General features: G+C 39.0%; 1 protein-coding gene across 1 annotated transcript in view; it reads left to right on the top strand.

The window, feature by feature from the left end:
* SPACA1 (sperm acrosome associated 1) overlaps nt 1-24,752 on the top strand; it is a 30,283-nt gene extending 5,531 nt beyond the window's left edge. The window contains exons 2-7 of the mRNA XM_005889298.2: nt 2,653-2,709; nt 8,927-9,028; nt 9,748-9,854; nt 13,454-13,589; nt 22,761-22,881; nt 24,596-24,752. Coding sequence (XP_005889360.1) covers nt 2,653-2,709; nt 8,927-9,028; nt 9,748-9,854; nt 13,454-13,589; nt 22,761-22,881; nt 24,596-24,752 — 680 coding nt within the window. The remainder of the gene's footprint in view (nt 1-2,652; nt 2,710-8,926; nt 9,029-9,747; nt 9,855-13,453; nt 13,590-22,760; nt 22,882-24,595) is intronic.
* Nucleotides 24,753-27,052: the final 2,300 nt, after the last annotated feature.

The raw sequence follows: 27,052 nt of genomic DNA, 5'->3' as shown, positions 1-27,052 counted from the left end.
AAAGCTTTATCACTCTCTTGACTTCTGGTGAACTCTTCACTCATTTTCACCTGTTCTATCAATTAAGATAGCCTGTATAGTATTTTGGGAACAGTTGACTTTTCAGCTGTATGTGCAGAAGTTTTTAATCCTCTGACATTTCCTTTTGTTAGATTTGCCCATTATTCCACCCTGTCAGTTTTAAATCCAGATTTATCTTCAAATTTTTTTTTGTTCTTCCTAGTTTTGCATGATCCCCAGATTCAGTCAGCATGGTATCAGTATTTTCCAAATCATTCATAAAAATGTTGAACAGGACAGAGTTCTGTGACAGATCACTGATAACACATGACACCAACCAATCAGTTAGCTTCAGTGGATCTTACTGTTTAACAAGTTACACAGGAAACTTAACTGACCATACTTTTTATTCACAGGTATATAATGGGAAATTTTGACAAATACCACGCAAGTCAGGATACATAAAATTTCCCAGACCCACTGCTATAGGATTTCCACCAAAAAAGAAAGTCATTGAATGCCCTACTGGACATTCAATAAACAAAGGCAAAAGGAACTTTAGAGACTATTAGACTGAATCTCATTTTTTTCTAAGCTAGAAGTACTTAAGTATTAGCAACTTTCCTAAAGTAGCATAGCAGAGCTGATTAATTATTGTTTTTGAAAGAGGTTATATTTAAGGTAGTCTAGTACTCATTTGCATACTCTTGTTTTCTGTTTTTAAGATTTGGCTTTTAATTTGTATTTCCTAATGTACCAGTACTTCATGGGAAATAGATGGGGAAACAGTGGAAACAGTGTCAGACTTTATTTTTTGGGGCTCCAAAATCACTGCAGATGGTGACTGCAGCCATGAAATTAAAAGACACTTACTCCTTGGAAGGAAAGTTATGACCAACCTAGATAGCATATTGAAAAGCAGAGACATTACTTTGCCAACAAAGGTCTGTCTAGTCAAGGCTATGGTTTTTCCTGTGGTCATGTATGGATGTGAGAGTTGGACTGTGAAGAAGGCTGAGCGACGAAGAATTGATGCTTTTGAACTGTGGTGTTGGAGAAGACTCTTGAGAGTCCCTAGGACTTCAAGGAGATCCAACCAGTCCATTCTGAAGGAGATCAGCCCTGGGATTTCTTTGGAGGGAATGATGCTGAAGCTGAAACTCCAGTACTTTGGCTACCTCGTGCGAAGAGTTGGCTCATTGGAAAAGACTCTGATGCTGGGAGGGATTGAGGGCAGGGGGAGAAGGGGACAACAGAGGATGAGATGGCTGGATGGCATCGCTGACTCGATGGACGTGAGTCTGAGTGAACTCCGGGAGTTGGTGATGGATAGGGAGGCCTGGCGTGCTGCGATTCATGGCGTTGCAAAGAGTTGGTCACGACTGAGCAACTGAACTGAACTGAATGTACCAGCAGAACGTATCCAAGCATTTCAAGCAAAAATGTCAATGCAGAATCGATCATCGTGATAGTCCAATTTCACAAAGTCAATATTAATTTACTTGTATATTCATCAAGTATAAATTAGTTTACTGTATATTCAAGGCACTGTATTTGGTGCTTGTAAGTATAGAAGTGTTTATGAAAAATTATAATAATCAAAATGGAAAAAATCCTAGACTTACATAAAATTAGTAATTACAAAATGAATGAATGAAGTGGGGGTGAGGTTATATCTTAGGCATGTTTAGAAGGCTAAATGATATACAGAATGCTTGCATATACGTTATCACATTTAATTCTTACAATAATATCAGTGATATAGGTTCTCCTTTCCAAATTTTACACAGGGGTTAATTAGGCCTGACTCAGTTTAAGGAATTTGTGCAAACTCGGAATAGCTAATTAGTGGTAGAAGTAGCAATTTGGACTCCAATTTTGATGCATTTTCCCACATAATAAATGTTGCCTCACCTACATCATGCCTTTTAAAAATTACTTTCTAGCACCTCATTTAATATTTATTTTTATTGAGATTTTAGTCCTAATCTGAGTTAGCAAGAATTGATTATATACAGCTAGTAGAATTCATGTCAAATTGTGGAACAATTAGAAAAAGAGAAACATGAGATTTAAAACCAGTAATTTTTAACTACTCAAGTACTTGTAAATTCCTTGATTACCCTGCTAAATAAAATGTTGAAATAAATTCTTAGGACTAACTTACCATCTTAACCTGAGAATGAGTAGAACCAATTTATAACATAATTTTAATGAATACTTAGCATGAAGGTTTCTTTTTGGATAGAAATAATACACTTAAAATTTTTTGGAAAGTAGAAAATAGAAAAAATTGGGCCCTATAATTGGCAGGCTTTTTTGTGTGTGTAATTTTTCTGACCTTCTATATAACTTTTAACTCACCATATATTAAACTGATGAAAAGCATTATTTTAAAAATGATGTACAGGTTTAAATATAAATCTTTGTAAGTTATTTCCTAATTTAATTCTTTAAAGGTTTAGCTGTCTTTTCATTTAAACAGTAATAGAAGATGTACTAGTAATGGCATTGCTTTTCTGATTTTATATAATTTTTTAAATATCTGCTTCCCATATGATCAGTGCTTATATCCTCCATCTCCAAGTAAGAGTTTTTCACTTAGAAAAGTTTCCCTATGATTAAATAATGTATTTTTGCATTTATTTTTAGTTTCAAATAAGACGATAGTCAAAGAAGTAGAATTTGGGATGTGCACCGTTACATGTGGTAAGTAACATAGAGCAGATAAATAATATTGTAGTGGGGATGGGGGGACAAAGTGTACTATCATGCATCTTTCTGATTTCTGTTTGTAATTGTGATTTACACACAAAACTCAAACGGATTGCTTTCTAAGGGAGGATATTTTCAGTTCATAACCTCTAAGTCTTATTTTAAGCCCGCTCTTTAATATATATACATATTATTATTTTGTGGGGGGAGCACATAAACTGCTTTCACAAGAGTAGAACTTTATCTCGGAGGTTTGGAAGATTAAAGGTCTTCTGATGCATCTCACAGATGTCTTCCACATACTGTGTTGGCAAATCTATCAACAGATTTGCTTTTTTAAATAGTCTATTCTAAATTCTACAGTTTTCCATTTTATATGTCACGTCTTAGAAAAAAGAGGTATTGGCTTTGTGGGGAAAATAATATTCAAAGACTGATTTATTCTGATCATCCCTTGGATAGAAACTGGACGTAAAATCTCTTGGGTAAGTATTGCATTAAGACCACACGTGCTGTAGTAAGACCGTGAGTGCTTAGTTGTGTCAGACTCTTGGGATCCCACGCACTATAGCCCACCAGGCTCCTCTGTCCAAGGGATTTCTGAGGCAAGAATACTGGAGTGGGTTGCCATTTCCTTCTCCAGGGGATCTTCCCAAACCAGGGATCGAACCTGCATCTCCTACATCTCCTGCATTGGCTGGTGAATTCTTTACCATTGCACCACCTCAGACCTAAAAGTGTTCACCATAAGTGCCTGAAGGGCTTGTTAAAACATGGATTGTGAGTCCTACTTCAAAATTTCTGACTCACTTAGGCCTTCAATGAGGTCTAAGAATTTATATTTCTAAAGTAAGTTCACAAATGAAGCTGATGCTGCTTTTTCAAAGACCATCTTTTGAGAACCACTATAGACTAATATACTAAGAAGACAGCAGATAATTCAAAATGTAATTAAGTTTATTCTAAATAGAGTCTGCCTTCGAAAAAGATAGTGACAGAAGGGAAGAACAAAAACCAGAGGGAAAGAAATCAAAGTCCATGCAGATACAGATCAAAACATTATGTATGGTTTTTTTATTTTTTTGGTCAAAAATTATAGCTAAAGTGTTTTTATTTGAGATAAGGTTTAAAAAATGATGCTAAAATAAACAACAAAATTTACGCTTTTAAACATTTTTTAAATGTACGTTTTAATGACATTAAGCACATTCATATTGTCATGCAGTCATTATTGCAATCCACTCCCAAATTTTTCATCATCCCCAAACTGAAACCTCTGTACCAGTTAAACACTAATTTCCCACTTAGCCCAATCCCTTGCAACAATTATTCTACTTCCTGTCTCTTGAGATAGTTTTAAACCTGTTTTTTACCTTAATTTCTTGGTCAGTCAGAGTCAGAGATGAGAGGAATCTATGTAATAATCTTGTATTTATTCATTTGCAATTTATATTTTTATTCTGCTGCTTGCTTGTGAAATTCTCAGAGAATGATTTTTATGACAATTCTAATAATTGGTATTGTCCTACTCTTTAAAGATGTACTTCAGAAATTATATATCTTTATTCAATAAATTTGGGCTTCCCTAGTGGCTCGGATGATAAAGGATCTGTCTGCAGTGTGGGAGACCCAGGTTGGATCTCTGGGTTAGGAAGATCCCTTGGAGGAGGCCATGGCAACCCACTCCAGTATTCTTGCCTGGAGTATCCCACGGACAGAGGAGCCTGGTGGGCTGCAGTCCCTGGGATTGCAAAGAGTCAGACATGACTGAGTGTCTAACACACATTCAATGAGTTAGTTTTTGTTTTCTGCTTTTTAAGTTTTTGCCTACTATGTGCCAGGTATTATTATAGGTGTTAGAATACAGCAGTGAACAAAGCAGTGAGAACTCTCTGCTTTTAGGGAATATATTTTTTAGTAGGGTCAAAAAGATACATAATGTAAAACGTAATATGTCAGATGGTGGTAAGTTCTAAAAACCATAAAAGGCAATATTTCATATCTATAATATTTTAACTATTAAAAACATTTTCAACCTGTAAAAATTATTTAAAAGAAAAAAAATGCTTTAGTGAAAATTCTGTTGAACTCCCAAAACAATATTTTAGCATTCAAAAAGTTTTGTTTTCTTGGAACACACAAGCATGTTTTTAAGTATTGACTTACATGTCACATCTACACACATGATTGCAATGAAATCTATTTGGCTAAATAAATAAATACATAAAATACCTGCTTGGAAAATATTTATGCATTTCAGAATAAGACTATCCCCCTAGAGAAGTACTATTCATAAATTTAAGTGGAGCCATTCTGCAGCCATTCTTAAGAATCTCGTTTAATCAAAATAGACCTTTCCCCATCCAACCTTCCCTCTCCTTATCTCGTATGGAGAACTCTCTTGTTTGCTTCTCAAAGTTTGGTCCACAGGCTAGCTACATCAGCATATCCTGAGAGCTTGTGAGAAATTCAGAACGTGAGGACCTACTGCAGACCTACTTACTGCATCCTAATTTGCACGTCAGTATGTCTCAGGTGTTTTGCATGCACTCTGAAGATTGAAACATGCTCTTATAAGCCATCTCTTACATGATAAACCAACAGATTATAAGCCGTCTCTTGTATTATAAGCCAAGCTCTATACAATCAGCCAAAACAAGACCAGGAGCTGACTATGGCTCAGATCATGAACTCTTTATTGCAAAATTCAGACTTAAGTTGAAGAAAGTAGGGAAAACCACTAGATCATTCAGGTATGACCTAAATCAAATCCCTTATGACTATACAGTGGAAGTGAGAAATAGATTTAAGGGACTAGATCTGATGGAGTGCCTTAAGAACTGTGGATGGAGGTTCATGACATTGTCCAGGAGACTGATCAAAGCCATCCCCAAGAAAAAGAAATGCTAAAAGGTAAAATGGTTGTCTGAGGAGGCCTTAAAAATAGCTGTGAAAAGAAGAGAAGTGAAAGGCAAAGGAAAAAAGGGAAGATATACCCATCTGAATGCAGAGTTCCAAAGAATAGCAAGAAGAGATAAGAAAGCCTTCCTCAGTGATCAATGCAAAGAAATAGAAGAAAATGACAGAACAGGAAAGACTAGAGATCTCTTCAAGAGAATTAGAGATACCAAGGGAACATTTCATGCAAAGATGGGCACAATAAAGGACAGAAATGATATGTACCTAACAGAAGCAGAAGATATTAAGAAGAGGTAGAAAGAATACACAGAAGAATTATAAAAAGAAAAAAAAGATCTTAATGACCCAGATAACCACAATGGCGTGATCACTCACCTAGAGCCAGACATCCTGGAGTGCAAAGACAAATGAACCTTAGGAAGCATCACTATGAACAAAGCTAGTGGAGGTGATGGAATTCCAACCGAGCTACTTCAAATCCTAAAAGCTGATGCTGTGAAAGTGCTGTACTCAATATGCCAGCAAATTTGGAAAACTCAGCAGTGGCCACAGGAAGAGGACTGGAAAAGGTCAGTTTTCATTCCAATGCCAAAGAAACGCAATGCCAAAGAACGTTCAAACTACTGCACAATTGCACTTCTCTCACACGCTAGCAAAGAAACGCTCAAAATTCTCTAAGCTAGGCTTCAGCAGTGTGTGAACCGAGAACTTCCAGATGTTCAAGTTGGATTTAGAAAAGGCAAAGGAACCAGAGATCAAATTGCTGACATCTGTTGGATCATAGAAAAAGCAAGAGAATTCCAGAAAAACATTTACATCTGCTTCATTGACTATACCAAAGCCTTTGACTGTGTTGGAAAATTCTTAAAAGAGATGGGAATACCAGACCACCTTACTTGCTCCCTGCGAAACCTGTTTGCAGGTCAAAAGCAACAGTTAGACCCGGACATTAAACAAAGGACTGGTTCCAAATTGGGAAAGCAGTATGTCAAGGCTGTATATTGTCACCTTGCTTATTTGACTTATAAACAGAATCTATCATGCGAAATGCTGGGCTGGATGAAGCATAAGCTGGAAGCAGAATTGCAGAGACAAGTAGCAATAACTTCAGATATGCAGATGACACCATGGTTATGGCCGAAAGCAAGAAAATAAAGACTTGCTTCTTAATGGAAGTGAAAGAGGAGAGTGAAAAAGCTGGCTTAAAATCAACATTTGAAAAACTAAGATCATGGCATAGGGTCCCATCACTTCATGGCAAATATATGGGGAAACAATGGAAAGAGTGACAGACTTTATTTTCTTGGGCTCCAAAATTACTACACATGAGTGCAGCCATGAAATTAAAAGACACTTGCTCCTTGGAAGAAAAGCTATGACCAACCTAGAGAGTGAAAGTGAAAGTTGCTCAGTCATGTCTGACTCTTTGCAATCCCATGGACTATGCAGTCCATGGAATTATCCAGGCCAGAATACTGAAGTGGGTAACATTTCCCTTCTTGAGGGTATCTTCCCAACCCATGGATCAAACCCAGGTCTCCCACCTTGCAGGCAGATTCTTTACCAGCTGAGCCACAAGGGAACCCCAACTATGACCAACCTAGGCAGAATATTGAAAAACAGAGACATGACTTTGCTGACAAATGTGTCTAGTCAAACCTATGGTTTTCCAGTAGTCATGTATGGATGTGAAAGTTGGACCATAAAGAAAGCTGAGTGCTGAAGAATTGATGCTTTAGAACTGTGGTGTTGGAGAAGACTCTTGAGAGTCCCTTGGACTGCAAGGAGGTCAAACCAGTCCATCCTAAAGGAAATCAGTCCTGAATATTCATTGGAAGGACCGATGCTGAAGCTGAAGCTCCGATACTTTGGCCACCTGATGTGAAGAACTGACTCATTAGAAAAGACCCTGATGCTGGGAAAGATTGAAGGTGGGAGGAGAAGGGGATGACAGAGGATGAGATGGTTGGATGGCATCACCGACTCAATGGACATGAGTTCGAGCAAGCTCTGGGAGTTGGTGATGGGAACGAAAGTCTGGCATCCTGCAGTCCATGGGGTCTCAAAGAGTCAGAAATGACTGAGTGACTGAACTGAACTGAAGCCATCTCTAGACTTCAGCTTACCATTGTTTTGAGAATGGGTTGTATGATTAACATTTTACAGGGACTGAAAGAAGGAACTTGGTAGGAAGAATATCAAGATAGACTACTCCTTAGCCTGTGACAGCACAGTCTTATCACAGGACATGTTTGGCATGTCACTGAACCAGCTTTTAACCAGCTTTTATCATCTCTCTCACTTCTGGTATTGGTAGGGCAAACTCAGTGGAGATCTGAGATGGGCCGGTAAAGACTTAATTTCTTATGAAATGTGTGGCAATTCTAACAAGAGTTATCACTTTGGAAATGGAAGTCTGGTCATTAAGTCTATCTTGATAAATGTAATACAGAGATTTTTACCAGTCTAGGTGTTAAAAAGCATCATTTATGTTACAGTGTAATTTTTGTAATATCCTCTGCAAGCTACAACTCCCCCCATTCCAAAGTTCCATGGTCAAATAAATTTGGAAGATCCTGTGTGTTACTGCTTTCTACTGTTTCAGTAGTAGGCTTTATTAGCTGTAATAAGCACATTTTATACATCTCTAAAAAGGAAAAATACTGTCATTCTTGACATGCTGTCAATTCTAAAATGCATTCTGATCTCAAAAATATTAGAATGTAAAACTTTTGCATCTTTGATCAATGAAAGTTTACACATAATAGCACATTCATTTACTAGCATGTTAAAAGGTCCTCTAAAATTCTGAGGAGATTCATTTCATTTTAATTTAATGTATACTTTCCAAATGTAGAGAATCATGGAATCTTTTTTCTTATGTTATCAACCAGAGGAACTAGTGTTCCATGTGACTCCTTTTGGAAATGTTGTTTTATGAAATAATTCAAAATGCTTGTGCTTGTGCTCAGTCACTTCAGTTGTATCCTACTGTTTTTGAACTCATGGATTGTAGCCCACCAGGCTCCTCTCCAGGCAAGAATACTGGAGTAGGTAACCATTCCCTTCTCCAGGGGATCTTTCTGACTCAGGGATCGAACCCAGGTCTCCTGCATTGCAGGTTGATTCTTTACCTGCTGAGCCATCTCTAAATGTTATTACCCTGAATTTAGGAATTTAATTTCTGAAATTAGGAGAAAAGTTTCAAAATTGACCTAGGTGGAAAAATAAAATAACCCTGGAATTCTTTTTTTTTTTTTTTTTTAACATCTGCCAATTTCTTTTATCAAAGGTATCGGTATTAGAGAAGTTATATTGACAAGTGGATGCCCTGGTGGTGAATCCAAGTGTATCGTACGAGTGGAAGAATGTCGTGGACCAGTAGATTGTGGCTGTGAGTTGGACTTTATACTGGAGGGAGACAGAGGGGCCATGTTTACTCTGGGGAGATATCCTTAACCTCAGTTTGCTTGAGTGGAGGGAGATGATCAAAATGATATACTCAAAGGAAATCATAAGAAAACTTAAAATTCCACTTCTCCAGACAATTATAGGTCTTTCTACTTTTCTTTACATTTTTTCAGTTGTGTCTAAATTTAACAAACATTCTCTCTAGTACACTGGAACCTTACTGCACTCAGGTTTTGGTTGAAGCTATCCTCCAGAGAAATGCTTTTGACCTTGTGGTTGTGACAGTCTATCAGTAGATTGGTAAACTCCACATTGGGAACTTTAAGAGCCTTTCTTTATCAAATTTCACTCGTCTGAGGTTTCATTATCTCTAAGCCAGAAAGAGGTGGACAGAAAATTGGCAGCCACTAGTAAGTATATCTCAAAGTTTAATAGATCACTAAGTAGCTTGCCCTTACTGTCTCTTCTCTATAGTTTATTTTGCCAAAGGAACAGACAGGTATGGTGTTTACTTGCCTCTTCCGTGACTTTATTGTTGCATGCATGACGACTCTGCTCCTCTACAGTCAAACTTGCAGTAATACGTTTACTGACTTCCAGCGTGTAATTTCTTTTAAAATTGGTGGCGACTTTTAAAGGTAGTTTTGTGTATAAAGCAGTGCACAAGGCCCATTGGTATATATGTATGTAATTTTTTTTCAGGGGGTAGACCAATTTCAGAAAGCCTTGAACATGTTAGGCTTGCATGTGTTCATACATCTCCTGAAAACCGTTTCAAATATATTTGGAGACTTCTAAGGCCAGACCAGGTGAGTAATGAATGTATATAATTTGGTGCTTTTCAGTGAGTAATAAGATTCGTTTCCCAGTGCTTCATGACTCTCAGAGCACTTTCTCTTCAAAAGCAGTTTGCAAAAATGAAGTAAAAATCATATAACTGTATTATTATTGGGATTTAAATTGTCTTTCATTTCTTAGTAGAGCTACAACTTTATATATGTTTAGGGCCAGCTATTATCAGAACATAGAAGCATCTATTTTATATAAAGTGTTCTATTTGGGAAGCAAGGTTTTCATTTGTATGTATAATTCTTGTATACTGGTAACAGTAGCTAACATTAGTTGAGGGCTTATTAAATGCCAGATATACACCAACTGCTAGAGTTTCTTTTACTCATGTAACAATCTATGAGGTAATCCCATCATTATACCCATTTTGCAGATAAGTACAATTGTTGCTCCATTTCCTCAGGGAGTTGACTCCAGGACCCCTTCAGACATCAGAATCAGAGATGCTCAATTTTCTTATACAACATGGTATTAGTATATAATACCATGGTATTATATTAGTATATAACATGGCAAATTATATAGTATTTGAATATAACAGATACTTCTGTCCGTATACTTTAAAACACCTCTAGATTATTTATAATATAATGTAAGTGCTATATCAGTTCAGTTCAGTCACTTAGTCGTGTCCGACTCTTTGCGACCCCATGAACCTCAGCACACCAGGCCTCCCTGTCCATCACCAAATCCCGGAGTCTACCCAAACCCATGTCCATTGAGTCAGTTATGCCATCCAACCATCTAATCCTCTGTTGTCCCCTTCTCCTCCTGCCCTCAAACTTTCCTAGCATCAGGGTCCTTTCAAATGAGTCGGTTCTTTACATGAGGTGGCCAAAGTACTGGAGTTTCAGCTTTAGCATCATTTCTTCCAAAGAAATCCCTAGGCTGATCTCCTTCAGAATGGACTGGTTGGATCTCCTTGCAGTCCAAGGGACTCTCAAGAGTCTTCTCCAACACTACAGTTCAAAAGCATCAATTCTTCGGCGCTCAGCCTTCTTCACAGTCCAACTCTCACATCCATACATGACAACAGGAAAAACCATAGCCTTGACTAGACGAACCTTTGTTGGCAAAGTAATGTCTCTGCTTTTGAATATGCTACCTAGGTTGGTCATAACTTTTCTTCCAAGGAGCAAGTGTCTTTTAATTTCATGGCTGCAGTCACCATCTGCAGTGATTTTGGAGCCCCCCAAAATAAAGTCTGACACTGTTTCCACTGTTTCCCCATCTATTTGCCATGAAGTGATGGGACCAGATGCCATGATCTTAGTTTTCTGAATGTTGAGTTTTAAGCCAACTTTTCTACTCTCCACTTTCACTTTCATCAAGAGCCTTTTTAGTTCTTCTTCACTTTCTGCCATAAAGATGGTGTCATCTGCATATCTGAGGTTATTGATATTTCTCCCAGCAATCTTGATTCCAGCTTGTGCTTCCTCCAGCCCAACATTTCTCATGATGTACTCTGCATAGAAGTTAAATAATCAGGGTGACAATATACAGCCTTGTCATACTCCTTTTTCTATTTGGAACCAGTCTGTTGTTCTGCTTCCTGACCTGCATATAGATTTCTCAAGAGGCAGGTCAGGTGGTCTGGTATTCCCATCTCTTTCAGAATTTTCCACAGTTTATTGTGATCCACACAGTCAAAGGCTTTGGCATAGTCAATAAAGCAGAAATAGATGTTTTTCTGGAACTCTCTTGCTTTTTCCATGATCCAGCAGATGTTGGCAATTTGATCTCTGGTTCCTCTGCCTTTTCTAAAACCAGCTTGAACATCTGGAAGTTCACTGTTTGCATATTGCTGAAGCCTGGCTTGGAGAATTTGAAGCATTACTTTACTAGCATGTGAGATGAGTGCAATTGTGCGGTGGTTTGAGTATTCTTTGGCATTGCCTTTCTTTGGGATTGGAATGAAAACTGACATTTTCCAGTCCTGTGGCCACTGCTGAGTTTTCCAAATTTGCTGGCATACTGAGTACAACAGTTTCACAGCATCATCTTTCAGGATTTGAAACAGCTCAACTGGAATTCCATCACCTCCACTAGCTTTGTTCGTAGTGATGCTTCCTAAGGCCCACTTGACTTCACATTCCAGTATGTCTGGCTCTAGGTGAGTGATCACACCATCATGATTATCTGGGTCATGAAGATCTTTTTTGTACAGTTCTTCTGTGTATCTTGCCCCCTCTTCTTAATATCTTCTGCTTTTGTTAGGTCCCTGCCATTTCTGTCCTTTATTGAGCCCATCTTTGCATGAAATGTTCCCTTGGTATCTCTAATTTTCTTGAAGAGATCTCTAGTCTTTCCCATTCTATTGTTTTCCTCTATTTCTTTGCATTGATTGCTGAGGAAGGCTTTCTTATGTCTCCTTGCTGTTATTTGGAAGTCTGCATTCAGATGCTTATATCTTTCCTTTTCTCCTTTGCTTTTCGCTTCCCTTCTTTTCACATCTATTTGTAAGGCCTCCTCAGACTCCCATTTTGCTTTTTTGCATTTCTTTTTCTTGGGGATGGTCTTGATCCCGGTCTCCTGTACAATGTATGAACCTCCGTCCATAGTTCATCAGGCACTCTATCTATCAGATCTAGTCCCTTAAATCTATTTCTCACTTCCACTGTATAATCATAAGGGATTTGATTTAGGTCATACCTGAATGGTCTAGTGGTTTTCTCCACTTTCTTCAGTTTCAATCTGAATTTGGCAATAAGGAGTTCATGATCCGAGCCATAGTCAGCTCCTGGTCTTGTTTTTGCCGACTATATAGAGCTTCTCCATCTTTGGCTGCAAAGAATATTGTCAGTCTGATTTTGGTGTCGACCATCTGGTGATGTCTATGTGTAGAGTCTTCTCTGGTGGTGTTGGAAGAGGGTGTTTGCTATGACCAGTGCGTTTTCTTGGCAAAACTCTATTAGCCTTTGCCCTGCTTCATTCTGTACTCCAAGGCCAAATTTGCCTGTTACTCCAGGTGTTTCTTTACTTCCTACTGTTGCATTCCAGTCCCCTATAATGAAAAGGACGTCTTTTTTGGGTGTTAGTTCTAGAAGATCTTATGTCTTCATAGAACTGTTCAACTTCAGCTTCTTCAGCGTTACTGGTTGGGGCATAGACTTGGATTACTGTGATATTTAATGGTTTGCCTTGGAAACAAACAAAGGTTTCCAATGGTTTGCCTTGGAAAATGCTATATAAGTATTTGTAAATGCAATATAAATGCCAAATAAAGAGTTACTGTGCAACCAATTCAAGTTTTGCTTTTTGGAACTTTCTGGAAATTCTTTTTTTCTGAGTATTTTTAATCTATGATTTGTTGAATCTACTGATGTGGAGCCCAAAGATATGGAGGACCAACTGTAGCTGAGATGCAGACAGTAACTCGTTCTGATTTACACAGTCAGGAAGTTGGTACTTGTTCTGTCTAACTTTAAAATACAAGTACATAATTAATTACTGTCCTAGACTGAGAGAAAGTGACTCTTATTTTGTTATAAGGAATAAATTATTTTCTGATCTTAGATTTTCATGAAGAATATTGATATATTTTTTTCTTTTAAAATAGCAAGCCATTATACTTGCAAATGATTCAGCAATCCTGGAAGTTCACAGGGATACTCACCCCAAGGCTTTTGAGTGTGAAACGTTGGATAATAATGAAATAGTAGCATCTATTAGATTCACAATCTATACGACAACTGGTAAGTACCCAGCAACATTATGACTTGGTTATATCTCAAACTTCAGAGAGCATCAGAATCACATGGTGATCTTGTTGAGACACAGACCACTAGCCCAGCTCCTGTAGTTTCTGCATCTGTAGATCTGCTGGCACAAGAATTTCCATTTCTGACAAGTTCCTAGTTGTTGTTGGTCCAGAGATCACATTTTGGGAAGCACTAGTTTTATACCATTAAGACTTTTCTACAAGGTAGTGTGACTTTCCCTGGTGGCTCAGATGATGAAGACTGCCTGCAATGCAGGAGACCCAGCTTTGATCCCAGCTTTGGGTCGGGAAGATTCCCTGGAGAAGGAAATGGCTACCCACTCCAGTATCCTTGCCTGGAGAATTCCATGGACAGAGGAGCCTGGTGGGCTACAGTCCGTGGGGTTGCAAAGAGCTGGACACGACTGAGCAACTACCACTTCACTGCCTTTTATTTAACTGGAAACAAGCTGAGGTATTTTGGAGGTGATTTAAAAAAATAAACTGTAAACTTTCTTTGATGTACTGTTCAGTGTCCTTTAAAAAAAATATTTACAGTGAAAGCTAATAACCGTAGTCCTATATTGGGATATACTCGGTGTTATTAAAAGAATAATGTCAATAAAAGGCAAAAAAGGACCGAACATCATCAACTAAAAAAGATCTCAGTGAGTCACAGTTCAGGCTATTAAAGGTTTTGACAGCCGTTCTCAGTTCGTGTCCCCCAGCTTGGTCCTTGTTAGGACTGCTTAGTAGTGGTTTAGCTCTTCCTGTGATTCAAAGGCAACAGGTATAAGCTAAGGACTGGGGCACAGTCCCCAAGGTCAGCAAGTGAGACAAGTTGACTTTTCTCTCTCGTAGCTGTCTAGGACTGGTGGGGGATGTCTCTGCCATCTTAGCATATGCACTGGTTAGATGACAAAATGTTTTCAGAAAATGTTGATATCTATTAGTTGCTTTTAAAAAGGACAATTGGGTTTACTGCTGTGACAGACCCTTTTGGCTGTTTTAGACGTCAGACAAATGTTTTGGCTTTAAATGTTCTCACAGTATGGTACTGGCTCGAAACAAATACATGATTGAAATATTTTCAGGGTAGATACGGTTTAATTAATGAAAATGTCCCATCCATTCCTTCATATGACAGATTTTTCACTTTCACAATAATTGTCTTTTATAGTTAGGCATTATTTTGATTCAATCATGTCCCCCTAAAAAGATATTTTCAAGTCCAAACTCATATAACTTAAGAATGTGATGGTGTCTGGAAATAGGGTTGTTGCAGGTGTAATTAATTCAGTTAAGACACAATCTTACATACTAGAGAAGAGTGGGCTTTTAATCCAGTTTAACTGGTGTCCTCATGAGAAGAGGGAGATCTGGACACAGAAACACAGAACATGAGAGAGGAGAATACATGAAGACTCAAAGACACATGGGGAGAAGACAGCCATGTGAAGACAGACACAGAAACTGGAGTTCACATCAGATCAGATCAGTCGCTCAGTCGTGTCCGACTCTTTGCGACCCCATGAATCGCAGCACGCCAGGCCTCCCTGTCCATCACCAACTCCCGGAGTTCACTCAGACTCACGTCCATCGAGTCAGTGAGGCCATCCAGCCATCTCATCCTCTGTCGTCCCCTTTTCCTCCTGCCCCCAATCCCTCCCAGCATCAGGGTCTTTTCCAATGAGTCAACTCTTCACATCAGGTGGCCAAAGTACTGGAGTTTCAGCTTTAGCATCATTCCTTCCAAAGAAATCCCAGGCTGGAGATACACTGTCACAAACTAAGGAACATTTGGGGCTCCCAGAGCCTGGAAGAGTAAAGGAAGGATCCTTCTTAGAGCCACTGGTGAGAGCACAGCCTTACCAATGCCTGGTATTCAAACATTTATCCTCCAAAACTGTGAGATAACAGATATTTCTGTTGTTTTTAAGTCCCCTAGTTAGTGGTACTTTGTTATGGTGACCTTCAAAAACTAATACAAACATAAGCTTAGTTTTTCTAAAATGTAAGAGCATCAAAATTCAGTCTGTTTTTCATTAGAAAATTTCAACAGAAATGGAAACTATTTTTTATTAGACATAAAAGTACTCTAAGGGACCCTTGCAAGAAGACTACCATTAAAATGAACCAGAATCTTGATACTTCTCATTTTCCACCTCTCTTGTCTAGTATTTCAGGGTAGTAGATAAATGGAAAGAAATTTTGCATTTCTTCCCCTCAAGTTTTAATCTTAAAAGTTTTTTTTTTCATTTGAGCTTAAAAATTCCACTGCTTTTATAAGTCTAAAATTATCAAAAGTTAAAAACTTTTTAAATTTAACAATGTTAGAATATAAATACGATATAAATTGGCTTCCCTGGTGGCTCATTCGGTAGAGTCTGCCTGCAATGCAGGAGACCTGGGTTCGATCCCTGGGTTGAGAAGATCCCCTGGAGAAGGGAATGGCAACTCACTCCAGTATTCTTGCCTGGAGAATTCCATGGACAGAGGAGCCTGGTGGGCTACAGTCCACGGGGTCACAAAGAGTCGGACACGACTGAGTGACTAACTTTAACTTTTTAAAATTGTTTATCGTACTTGGAAGTATTTAATGAGATTACTAAATTGAGTTTATAGCTCTTGAACTACTAAGAAAAATGGAAGATTATATTTCATAGTGTTTAAAGAATAGAAAGAAAATCAAGATGAATAAGCAGCTGAGACTGCCTGAATAGGAGACCAAGTCTGTTAGAGTGCTGTGTGTGTGCAGTCAGTCATGTCCAACTCCTCATGACTCCGTGTACAGTAGCCCACTGGGCTCCTCTATCCATGGAATTCTCCAGGCAAGAATACTGGAGTGGGCTGCCATTTCCTTCTCCAGGGGATTTTCTTGACCCAGGGATCAAACTTGTGAATCTTGCATCTTCTACATAGGCAGGCAGATTCTTTACCACTAGTACCACCTGGGAAGCCCCTGTGAGAATGGTACTTATCAAAATTAAAATATTAAAATACATAAAACATAGCTTTCACAAATCATTAAATCTCCCTGGATGTTGGTTTACTTATCTGTATAAAAGTTGTATCAGATGATCTTTCAGGACCTTCCCCACATTAATCTTTAATGAGTGTATGATTTAGGGACCAGGAAGAGCCATAAGAAAGGTATATAATTCAAAAGTAAGTAATATTTGCTATAAATTGCATTTTTATCAGCTTACAATGTAGCAGTGTTATAATACATGTAGTAGACTCATTTTGTCTCCTTAATAAGGAAGAGCAGACAGATATGGGAGAGAATGCTGATTTAAAAGTGGTGTTTGGATATTAAAACATATACAAAAATTAGAGATGTGTTATAGTCCTAAATGTATTAATAAAAGCTAAAATCATCAAGCTTAAAAAGGAAACATAGAAGAGTATCTGTATGATTCAGGAGTAGGCAAGACTTCCCTTTTAGATATGACAAAAACCAGTCACCATAAAAGGAAATATTGATAAATTAGGCTTCATAAAATTTAAAACTTCATATTCCAAAAATGGTATTGGGAAAATTTGACAGCCACATGCAAAAGAATGAAAGAAGGTCACTATCTTATACCGTACACAGAAATAAACTCAAAATGGATGAAAGAGTTGAACGTAAGACCTAAAATCATAAAATTCCTAGGAAAAAAACATAGGCAGTAAAACGTGAACCGTGAACTTCTTGATGTTCAAGCTGGTTTTAGAAAAGGCAGAGGAACCAGAGATCAAATTGCCAACATCCGCTGGATCATGGAAAAAGCAAGAGAGTTCCAGAAAAATATCTATTTCTGCTTTATTGACTATGCCAAAGCCTTTGACTGTGTGGATCACAATAAACTGTGGAAAATTCTGAAAGAGATGGGAATACCAGACCACCTGACCTGCCTCTTGAGAAACCTATTTGCAGGTCAGGAAGCAACAGTTCAAACTGGACATGGAACAACAGACTGGTTCCAAATAGGAAAAGGAGTATGTCAAGGCTGTATATTGTCACCCTGCTTATTTAACTTATATGCAGAGTACATCATGAGAAATGCTGGGCTGGAGGAAGCACAAGCTGGAATCAAGATTGCCAGGAGAAATATCAATAACCTCAGATATGCGGATGACACCACCCTTATGGCAGAAAGTGAAGAGGAACTCAAAAGCCTTTTGATGAGAGTGAAAGGAGAGTGAAAAAGTTGGCTTAAAACTCATCATTCAGAAAACTAAGATCGTGGTCTCTGGTCCCATCACTTCATGGGAAATAGATGGGGAAACAGTGGAAACAGTGTCAGACTTTATTTTTCTGGGCTCCAAAATCACTACAGATGGTGACTGCAGCCATGAAATTAAAAGATACTTCCTCCTTGGAAGGAAGGTTATAACCAACCTAGATAGCATATTGGGAGAAGGCAATGGCACCCCACTCGAGTACTCTTGCCTGGAAAATCCCATGGACGGAGGACCCTGGAAGGCTGCAGTCCATGAGGTCCCTAAGAGTCAGACACGACTGAGCAACTTCACTTTGACTTTTCACTTTCATGCACTGGAGAAGGAAATGGCAACCCACTCCAGTATTCTTGCCTGGAGAATCCCAGGGACGGGGGAGCCTGGTGGGCTGCTGTCTATGGGGTCGCACAGAGTCGGACACGACTGAAGTGACTTAGCAGCAGCAGAAGATAGCGTATTAAAAAGCATAGACATTACTTTGCCAACAAAGGTCTAGTAAAGGTTATGCTTTTTCCAGTGATCATGTATGGATATGAGAGTTGGACTATAAAGCTGAGCGCCGAAGAATTGATGCTTTTGAACTGTGGTGTTGGAGAAGACTCTTGAGAGTCCCTTGGACTGCAAGGAGATCCAACCAGTCCATTCTAAGGGAGATCGGTCCTGGGTGTTCTTTGGAGGGAATGATGCTAAAGCTGAAACTCCAGTACTTTGGCCACCTCATGCGAAGAGTTGACTCATTGGAAAAGACTCTGATGCTGGGAGGGATTGGGGGCAGGAGGAGAAGGGGACGACAGAGGATGAGATGGCTGGATGGCATCACTGACTCGATGGATGTGGGTTTGAGTGAACTCTGGGAGTTGGTGATGGACAGGGAGGCCTGGTGTGCTCCAATTCATGGGGATGCAAAGTATCGGACACGACTGAGCAACTGAATTGACTTCTGAACCTTATTGATATAGGTCTTAACGATGTTTTTGTAGGTTTAACTGCAGAGACAAGGGAAACAAAAGCAAAAATAAACAATGGGACTACTTCAAACTAAAAAGCTTCTGCACAGCAAAGGAAACCATCATCAAAACAAAAAAACAGCTTATGGAATGGGAGGAGACATTTGCACATGGTATCTCTGATGAGGGGTTAATAGGCCAAAATGTATAAGGAACTCACAGTAATCAACATTAAAAAATAAATAAATAAAACCTGATAAAAATCAGGCAAAGGATCTGAACAGACATTTTTTCCAAAGAAGACATACAGATGGTCAGCAGATGCATAAAAATATGCTCAACATCACTAGTTAGGGAAATGCAAATCAAAACCACAGGTACTACCTTATACCTATTAGAGTGGTTGTTATCAAAAAAGACAAAAAATAACAAATGTTGGAGAGGATGTGGAGAAGAGGGAACCCTTGTACACTGTTGGTGCAGCCACTACGAAAAGCAATATAGAGAGTCTTCAAAAAATTAAGAATAATACTACCATAGGACACAGCTTTTCCACTTCTGTATATTTATCCAAAGAACATAACACTAATTCAAAAAGACATATGCACCTCTATGTTCTCTGGAGCATTATTTATAATAGCCAAGATATAGAAGCCACCTAACTGTCCATTGATGGACAAATGGATAAAGAAGGTGTCTTATATATCAGATCAGTCGCTCAGTCGTGTCCAACTTTTTGCGACCCCATGAATCTCAGCATGCCAGGCCTCCCTGTCCATCACCAACTCCCAGAGTTCACTGAGACTCACGTCCATCGAGTCAGTGATGCCATCCAGCCATCTCATCCTCTGTCGTCCCCTTCTCCTCCTGCCCCCAATTCCTCCCAGCATCAGAGTCTTTTCCAATGAGTCAACTCTTCACATAAGGTGGCCAAAGTACTGGAGTTTCAGCTTTAGCATCATTCCCTCCAAAGAAATCCCAGAGCTGATCTCCTTTAGAATGGACTGGTTGGATCTCCTTGCAGTCCAAGGGACTCTCAAGAGTTCAAAAGCATCAATTCTTCGGTGCTCAGCCTTCTTCACAGTCCAACTCTCACATCCATACATGACCACAGGAAAAACCATAGCCTTGACTAGACGAACCTTTGTTGGCAAAGTAATGTCTCTGCTTTTGAATATGCTATCTAGGTTGGTCATAACTTTCCTTCCAAGGAGTAAGCGTCTTTTAATTTCATGGCTGCAGTCACCATCTGTAGTGATTTTGGAGCCCAGAAAAATAAAGTCTGACACTATTTCCACTGTTTCCCCGTCAATTTCCCATGAAGTGATGGGACCAGATGCCATGATCTTCATTTTCTGAATGTTGAGCTTTAAGCCAACTTTTTCACTCTCCACTTTCACTTTCATCAAGAGGCTTTTGAGTTCCGCTTCACTTTCTGCCATAAGGGTGGTGTCATCTGCATATCTGAGGTTATTGATATTTCTCCCGGCAATCTTGATTCCAGTTTGTGTTTCTTCCAGTCCAGCGTTTCTCATGATGTACTCTGAATACAAGTTAAATAAACGGGGTGACAATATACAGCCTTGACGAACTCCTTTTCCTGTTTGGAACCAGTTTGTTGTTCCATGTCCAGTTCTAACTGTTGCTTCCTGACCTGCATACAAATTTCTCAAGAGGCAGATCATGCCTCAATTATTCAGTCTCCTGATGGACACCCACTCTGTTTCAGTTTGGGGTTATTATAAATAAACTGCTATGAACATTCTTAATACAAGTCATTCTGTGAACACACACTTCCACTTCTTTTGGATAAATACCTATGAGTGGAACTGCTGGGTCCTAGTGTAGAGGTATGCTTAGTTTTCTAAGAAATTACAGGATCTTTCCCCAAACTGATCATACTTGTTATACATGGTTTATTAAATTTTTTCCCTGGATTTTATCTTTTCATTTTTCTAGTGATTCCTTTTAAAGAGCTAAAGTTTTAAATGTTTTAATGTAAGTTTCAGGTGTACAGTATTATGATTTGATATATGTATATGGAGACTCCCACCACAAGTCTAGTTACCATCTACCACCATAAAGTTGCCTCTCCCCCATCATCCATTTCACCTACCCTAAACCCCCTTCCTCTCTGGCAACGAATAATCTGGTTCTCTGTATCCATGAGTGTGTTTCTGTTTTATTTATTTTTTTAAATTCAACATATTTATATCTGTCTTTCTCCATCTGACGTTACTTAACTTAGCAATAACACCTTTAAGGTCCATCCATGTTGTTGCAAATGTCAGGATTTCATTCATTTTCTGGCTGAGCAGTATTCTGTTTTGTGTGTGTGTGTGTGTGTGTGAACCGTGAACTTCCTGATGTTCAAGCTGGTTTTAGAAAAGGCAGGGGAACCAGAGATCAATTTGCCAACATCTGCTGGATCATGGAAAAAGCAAGAGAGTTCCAGAAAAACATCTATTTCTGCTTTATTGACTATGCCAAAGCCTTTGACTGTGTGGATCACAATAAACTGTGGAAAATTCTGAAAGAGATGGGAATACCAGACCACCTGATCTGCCTCTTGAGAAATTTGTATGCAGATCAGGAAGCAACAGTAAGAACTGGACATGGAACAACAGACTGGTTCCAAATAGGAAAAGGAGTACGTCAAGGCTGTATATTGTCACCCTGCAGCCATGAAATTAAAAGACGCTTACTCCTTGGAAGGAAAGTTATGACCAACCTAGATAGCATATTCAAAAGCAGAGACATTACTTTGCCAACAAAGGTTCGTCTAGTCAAGGCTATGGTTTTTCCTGTGGTCATGTATGGATGTGAGAGTTGGACTGTGAAGAAGGCTGAGTGCCGAAGAATTGATGCTTTTGAACTGTGGTGTTGGAGAAGACTCTTGAGAGTCCCTTGGACTGCAAGGAGATCCAACCAGTCCATTCTGAAGGAGATCAGCTCTGGGATTTCTTTGGAAGGAATGATGCTAAAGCTGAAACTCCAGTACTTTGGCCACCTCATGCGAAGAGTTGACTCATTGGAAAAGACTCTGATGCTGGGAGGGATTGGGGGCAGGAGGAGAAGGGGACGACAGAGGATGAGATGGCTGGATGGCATCACTGACTCGATGGACGTGAGTCTCAGTGAACTCTGGGAGTTGGTGATGGACAGGGAGGCCTGGCATGCTGCGATTCATGGGGTCGCAAAAAGTTAGACAGGACTGAGCAACTGATCTGATCTCTGACCCAGTAATAAAAAAGAAAAAACTGTTGATATATGCAACAATTATGGTTGAATCTCTAAAACATAATACTGAGTTAACAAGCCTTACACAAAAGAAAGTATAATGAATGTTTCCATTCCTATGAAATTCTAGATCAGGTAGAACCAATCTATGTGGAAAAGAAAATCAGGACAGTAGTTGTGCCTGAAGGTTTGGGCAGGGATTAACTGGGAGGGGCTCAAGGAAACTTTCTGGGGTAGAGTAATATTCTGTGTGTTTTTAGGGATTTGAATTACATATATGTGTTTGCATTTGCCGTAACTAAATAAATAACATATTTAAGATTGTTGTTCAATTCAGGGTCCATACATTTTACCTCAAAAGAAAAAATATAAACAAATATTGCACTATAGTTAATTATATTCTCTTGAATTCTGTAAGAAGTGTGCAGACATTAGCAAATTATCTTAAAGTGCATCAAAAAAAATAAGGTGGATCAGTGGATTGATAGAAGCATGAACAGAAGGATAGTTAAAATGTTGATGGTAGTGTCTAGGTGGTGGAAATGCAGGATGTTTATTGTCAGATTCTTTGAACCTTTCTGCATGTTTGTAAAGAACATTTCTAACATGTAGAGAAAGTTTATTAACACGTTCCACTAATTCTTGCTGTATATTTCTAGAGCTCTTTTCCAGATACAAAGTTCCCATTTAGATGTTCATTCCTTTTTTTCTCCCAGTAGTAATAATCATCACTATGTGTTTTTTTTCTCTAGAATTACAGATGAAAAGAGCAAGCCGACCAGACACTGATGCAGTCCTAGTTTTTGTGCTGACCATAGGAGTTATTATCTGCATATTTGTGATCTTTGTACTGATCTTCATAATTATAAATTGGTAGGTGAAGAACTGCAACTGAACTATCACCCTTGATAATAAATCTGCTTGTCTGCCTCTCCCTGTCCAGTGAATCTAAGGCCCTGTCCATTATGCTTCTTATGCAGGTTTCAAGACTGTCCAACTCTCTTCATCCCTCCTGAGACAATCCTGGTTCAAACTACCTGATCTCATGACTTGATCCCCAGCCATGAGAAAACTTTTAAATGCAGTTTTCACAATTTTACATAGTAGTTGTTAAAGCAAAAAGTTTATTGAATTAATATTTGTGTTGTCTAGTTGAAAATCAGTTCAGTTCAGTCACTCAGTAGTGTCCGACTCTTTGCAACCCCATGAACCATAGCACGCCAGGCCTCCCTGTCCATCACCAACTCCCAGAGTTCACTCAGACTCACGTCCATCAGTCAGTGATGCCATCCAGCCATCTCATCCTCTGTCGTCCCCTTCTCCTCCTGCCCTCAATCTTTCCCAGCATCAGAGTCTTTTCAAATGAGTCATCTCTTTGCATCAGGTGGCCGAAGTATTGGAGTTTCAGCTTCAACATCAGTTCTTCCAATGAACACCCAGGACTGATCTCCTGTAGGATGGACTGGTTGGACCTCCTTGCAGTCCAAGGGACTCTCAAGAGTTTTCTCCAACACCACAGTTCAAAAGCATAAATTCTTCAGCGCTCAGCTTTCTTTACAGTCCAACTCTCACATCTATACATGACCACTGGAAAAACCATACCCTTGACCTTTGTTGGCAAAGTAATATCTCTGCTTTTGAATATGCTGTCTATGTTGGTCATAACTTTCCTTCCAAGGTGTAAGCATCTTTTAATTTCATGGCTGCAATCACCACCTGCAGTGATTTTGGAGCCCAGAAAAACAAAGTCAGCCACTGTTTCCCCATCTATTTGCCATGAAGTGATGGGACCAGATACCATGATCTTTGTTTTCTCAATGTTGAGCTTTAAGCCAACTTTTTCACTCTCCTCTTTCACTTTCATCAAGAGACTCTTTAGTTCTTCACTTTCTGCCATAAGGGTGGTGTCATCTGCGTATGTGAGGTTATTGATATTTCTTCTGGCAATCTTGATTCCAGTTTGTGCTTCCTCCAGCCCAGCGTTTCTCATGATGTACTCTGCATATAAGTTAAATAAACAGGGTGACAATATACAGCCTTGACGTACTCCTTTTCCTATTTGGAACCAGTCTGTTGTTCCATGTCCAGTTCTAACTGTTGCTTCCTGCCCTGCATACTAGTTGAAAATAATCACAACTTTTAAATGTGGTTATTATAAGCAACTAGTTCATCATTTGAGAGTATTTCTAATACCTACATGAGTTTCACCCCCTGGTACATCTGAAGGCTCATCTACTATCACAGTGCAGCTGATGGGTTGCAAAATAAAAATAAATCCTGACTAAGGAGGCACTTCTATGGGTTTCCCTGATGGCTTAGCAGTAAAGAATCTATCTGCCAATGCAGGAGACCTGGGTTCAATGCCTGGATGGGGAAGATCCCTCAGAGAAGGAAATGACATGCCATTCCAGTATTCTTACCAGGGTTATGCCATGGACAGAGGAGCCTGGTGGCTACAGTCCATGGGGTTGTGGAGTCAGACATGACTTAGCGACTGAACAACAACAACAGGGAGGCTCTTCTATATATAGAAAACTAAAGTTTTAGTTTTCATTTCAAAAAATATTTAAAAACTTTTTTCTTCCAGGACGGCAGTCAAAGATTTCTGGGGGGCAAAGGCCTCGACAACTGAGATACAGTCTGAGCTGAGTTCAATGAGATACAAAGATTCAACTTCTCTTGACCAGTCACCAACAGATATACCTGGACATGAAGATGATGCTTTAAGTGAATGGAATGAATGATGCATGGATGATGTATAACAAACCAAAGGAGATTAGAGCATATCAGATTCATTATTATAAAAATAAAATATATAGTTAAATACTTTAACAGTATTGTAAGTGATTTATTATAGTCTGAAGGTAATGCAGTATACCAAGGGGCTTTTTTAATCAGTGTATCTTGGTGGTGCGATTATCAAAAATTTTAAAATTTGTTCTCAACATTTACCATTTCAGATACTCACTTTATTTAGAGGTACATATACAAAATCTTTTAAATACATTTTAAATCACTTTTATCACTTCTAAGGTGATTTGCCTGTTCTGTCCTCAGCAAGAAAAAAAAAACCATATGGAAGATACCTTGCATGTTAGACCTCCTCACTGGGAGCACTGGATTGAACTTGCTTAAAGCAAACCAAATTTTCACATCCCTGAAGGGCAGGAGACATGCAAAGCATCACTTTTAAGACATAAAATAATAATAATAATGAAAACAACTGACACTTAGTAGCTGCTATGTGCCAAGCATTGCTCAAAGCATTTTACATGTATTAAGCCATTTAACTATGATTGCATATAGAAAGATTATATAATGAAGAACTGGGAAGGAACTTGGGAATAGCTGAGTAAATGACAAGAATTTAACATGCCCTATAATTTATAGAAACAGTGAATTAAGGAGTTTTGCATGGCTACTGATAACATGCCTTCATTGTGTTTGCCATGCAGGTGGTAACATCTCAGAACTTATCCCAATGCCATCACTGCCTTCTTGTTGTCAACCACTGCTGTGTCATTAACTGACACAGTTGTGATCAACTATCCACCAAGATACTAAGACATTAGATAATTTGATTTGGTAGACTTCATCAGAAATTAATTTTCAAAGGCTATGATAGTAAGTACAAAATATATTTCATTTTTTGTCTAGGTGAATTGAATGCCAACTTTACTGGAATTATGGGATTTGTTAACTCTGCACATCTGTGAAGATGCTGTGAATGGACATTTATGGTATACCTCCCTCTGGTAGCTTAGACGTAGGTGTGTTGTGGAATTTTCCATGCTTTCTATTATAACGCATTTGTATTTGAGAGAAGCAATGACGAATTGGCTGGTAAATGATTTTGTTATCTGTTGTAGGAATTCCACTAGAGACTAAGTGAAAAGAAATTGTTTTCATAAAATCTTCCAAAAGAATTGTTTTGTGTGTGTGGTATGTGAGAGAGATATTCCTCTTTCCCCCAGATAAGTATGAAAAAAAATAAGCCTTCCTATTTCTTATTCCTGACTAAGTATGGTCATGTAACTTTAGCACAGATGCTAAACATTCTTCAGTAGTAATTACTATCAATTCTTATTTTCAAAACCATGAACAGCAGTCATTTCCAACTATACTTCAATGACTATTAGTGTTCAGTCAGGTTAGGAGGTTTAGTTGTCAGTGCTATTTAGCAAATATTTCTGACTATCTGTTTTCCAGCCATATGCGAGGGCAGTACTTCCTCAGACCCTTGTGACTGGGTAGGGTCACGTGACTAGTCCTGGTCCATGAGTTATGAGCCCAAATTCCAAATGTCATTCTCAGTCAAGAACATATCACCGTGGAAACATCCAGAGCTCACTTTTCTCTGCTAGAACAACCAGAAATGCTTACAAGGTGGCTGCTCTAACACCTTGGATCCCAGAGTAAAGACCATGCAGTGCAGGATCTCCAGTCAATGAACAGTAAATGTGTAGTGTGAAAGAGAAATAAACCATGTTATTTTTAAGCCACTAAGGGTTAGAGGGAGAAGGCAATCCCATGGACGGAGGAGCCTGGTAGGCTGCAGTTCATGGGGTCGTGAAGACTCGGATATGACTAAGTGACTTCACTTTCACTTTTCACTTTCATGCATTGGAGAAGGAAATGGCAACCCATTCCAGTGTTCTTGCCTGGAGAATCCCAGGGACGGGGAAGCCTGGGGGGCTGCCGTCTGTGGGGTCGCACAGTCGGACACGACTGAAGCGACTTAGCAGTAGCAGCAGCAGTAAGGGTTAGAGGCTATTTGATACAGCAGCCTTAGTAAGACTATCCTGAGGGACACATGTTTTCTGAAAAATAGGTTTTCATGGTTGAATGAGTTGAAGACTTTCATACAAGACTTCCCATCGAGGTGCTTTATGTACACTGTGACTCTCCGAAGTGGAGATGTGGGTGTAACACTGCTATAGATGGGACCTGTCACTTTCCTCTCCAGGTAGACCAGGCCAGAGGCATCTTTTAGTCCTCATCTACTCCTAAATTCCAGGCATCTGTTACTTCTGGTCACCAAAAT

This window comes from Bos mutus, chromosome 9 (genome assembly GCF_027580195.1).
Source record: "Bos mutus isolate GX-2022 chromosome 9, NWIPB_WYAK_1.1, whole genome shotgun sequence".
Taxonomy (NCBI): Eukaryota; Metazoa; Chordata; class Mammalia; order Artiodactyla; family Bovidae; genus Bos; species Bos mutus.
This window is presented reverse-complemented; position numbering and strand designations above follow the sequence as displayed.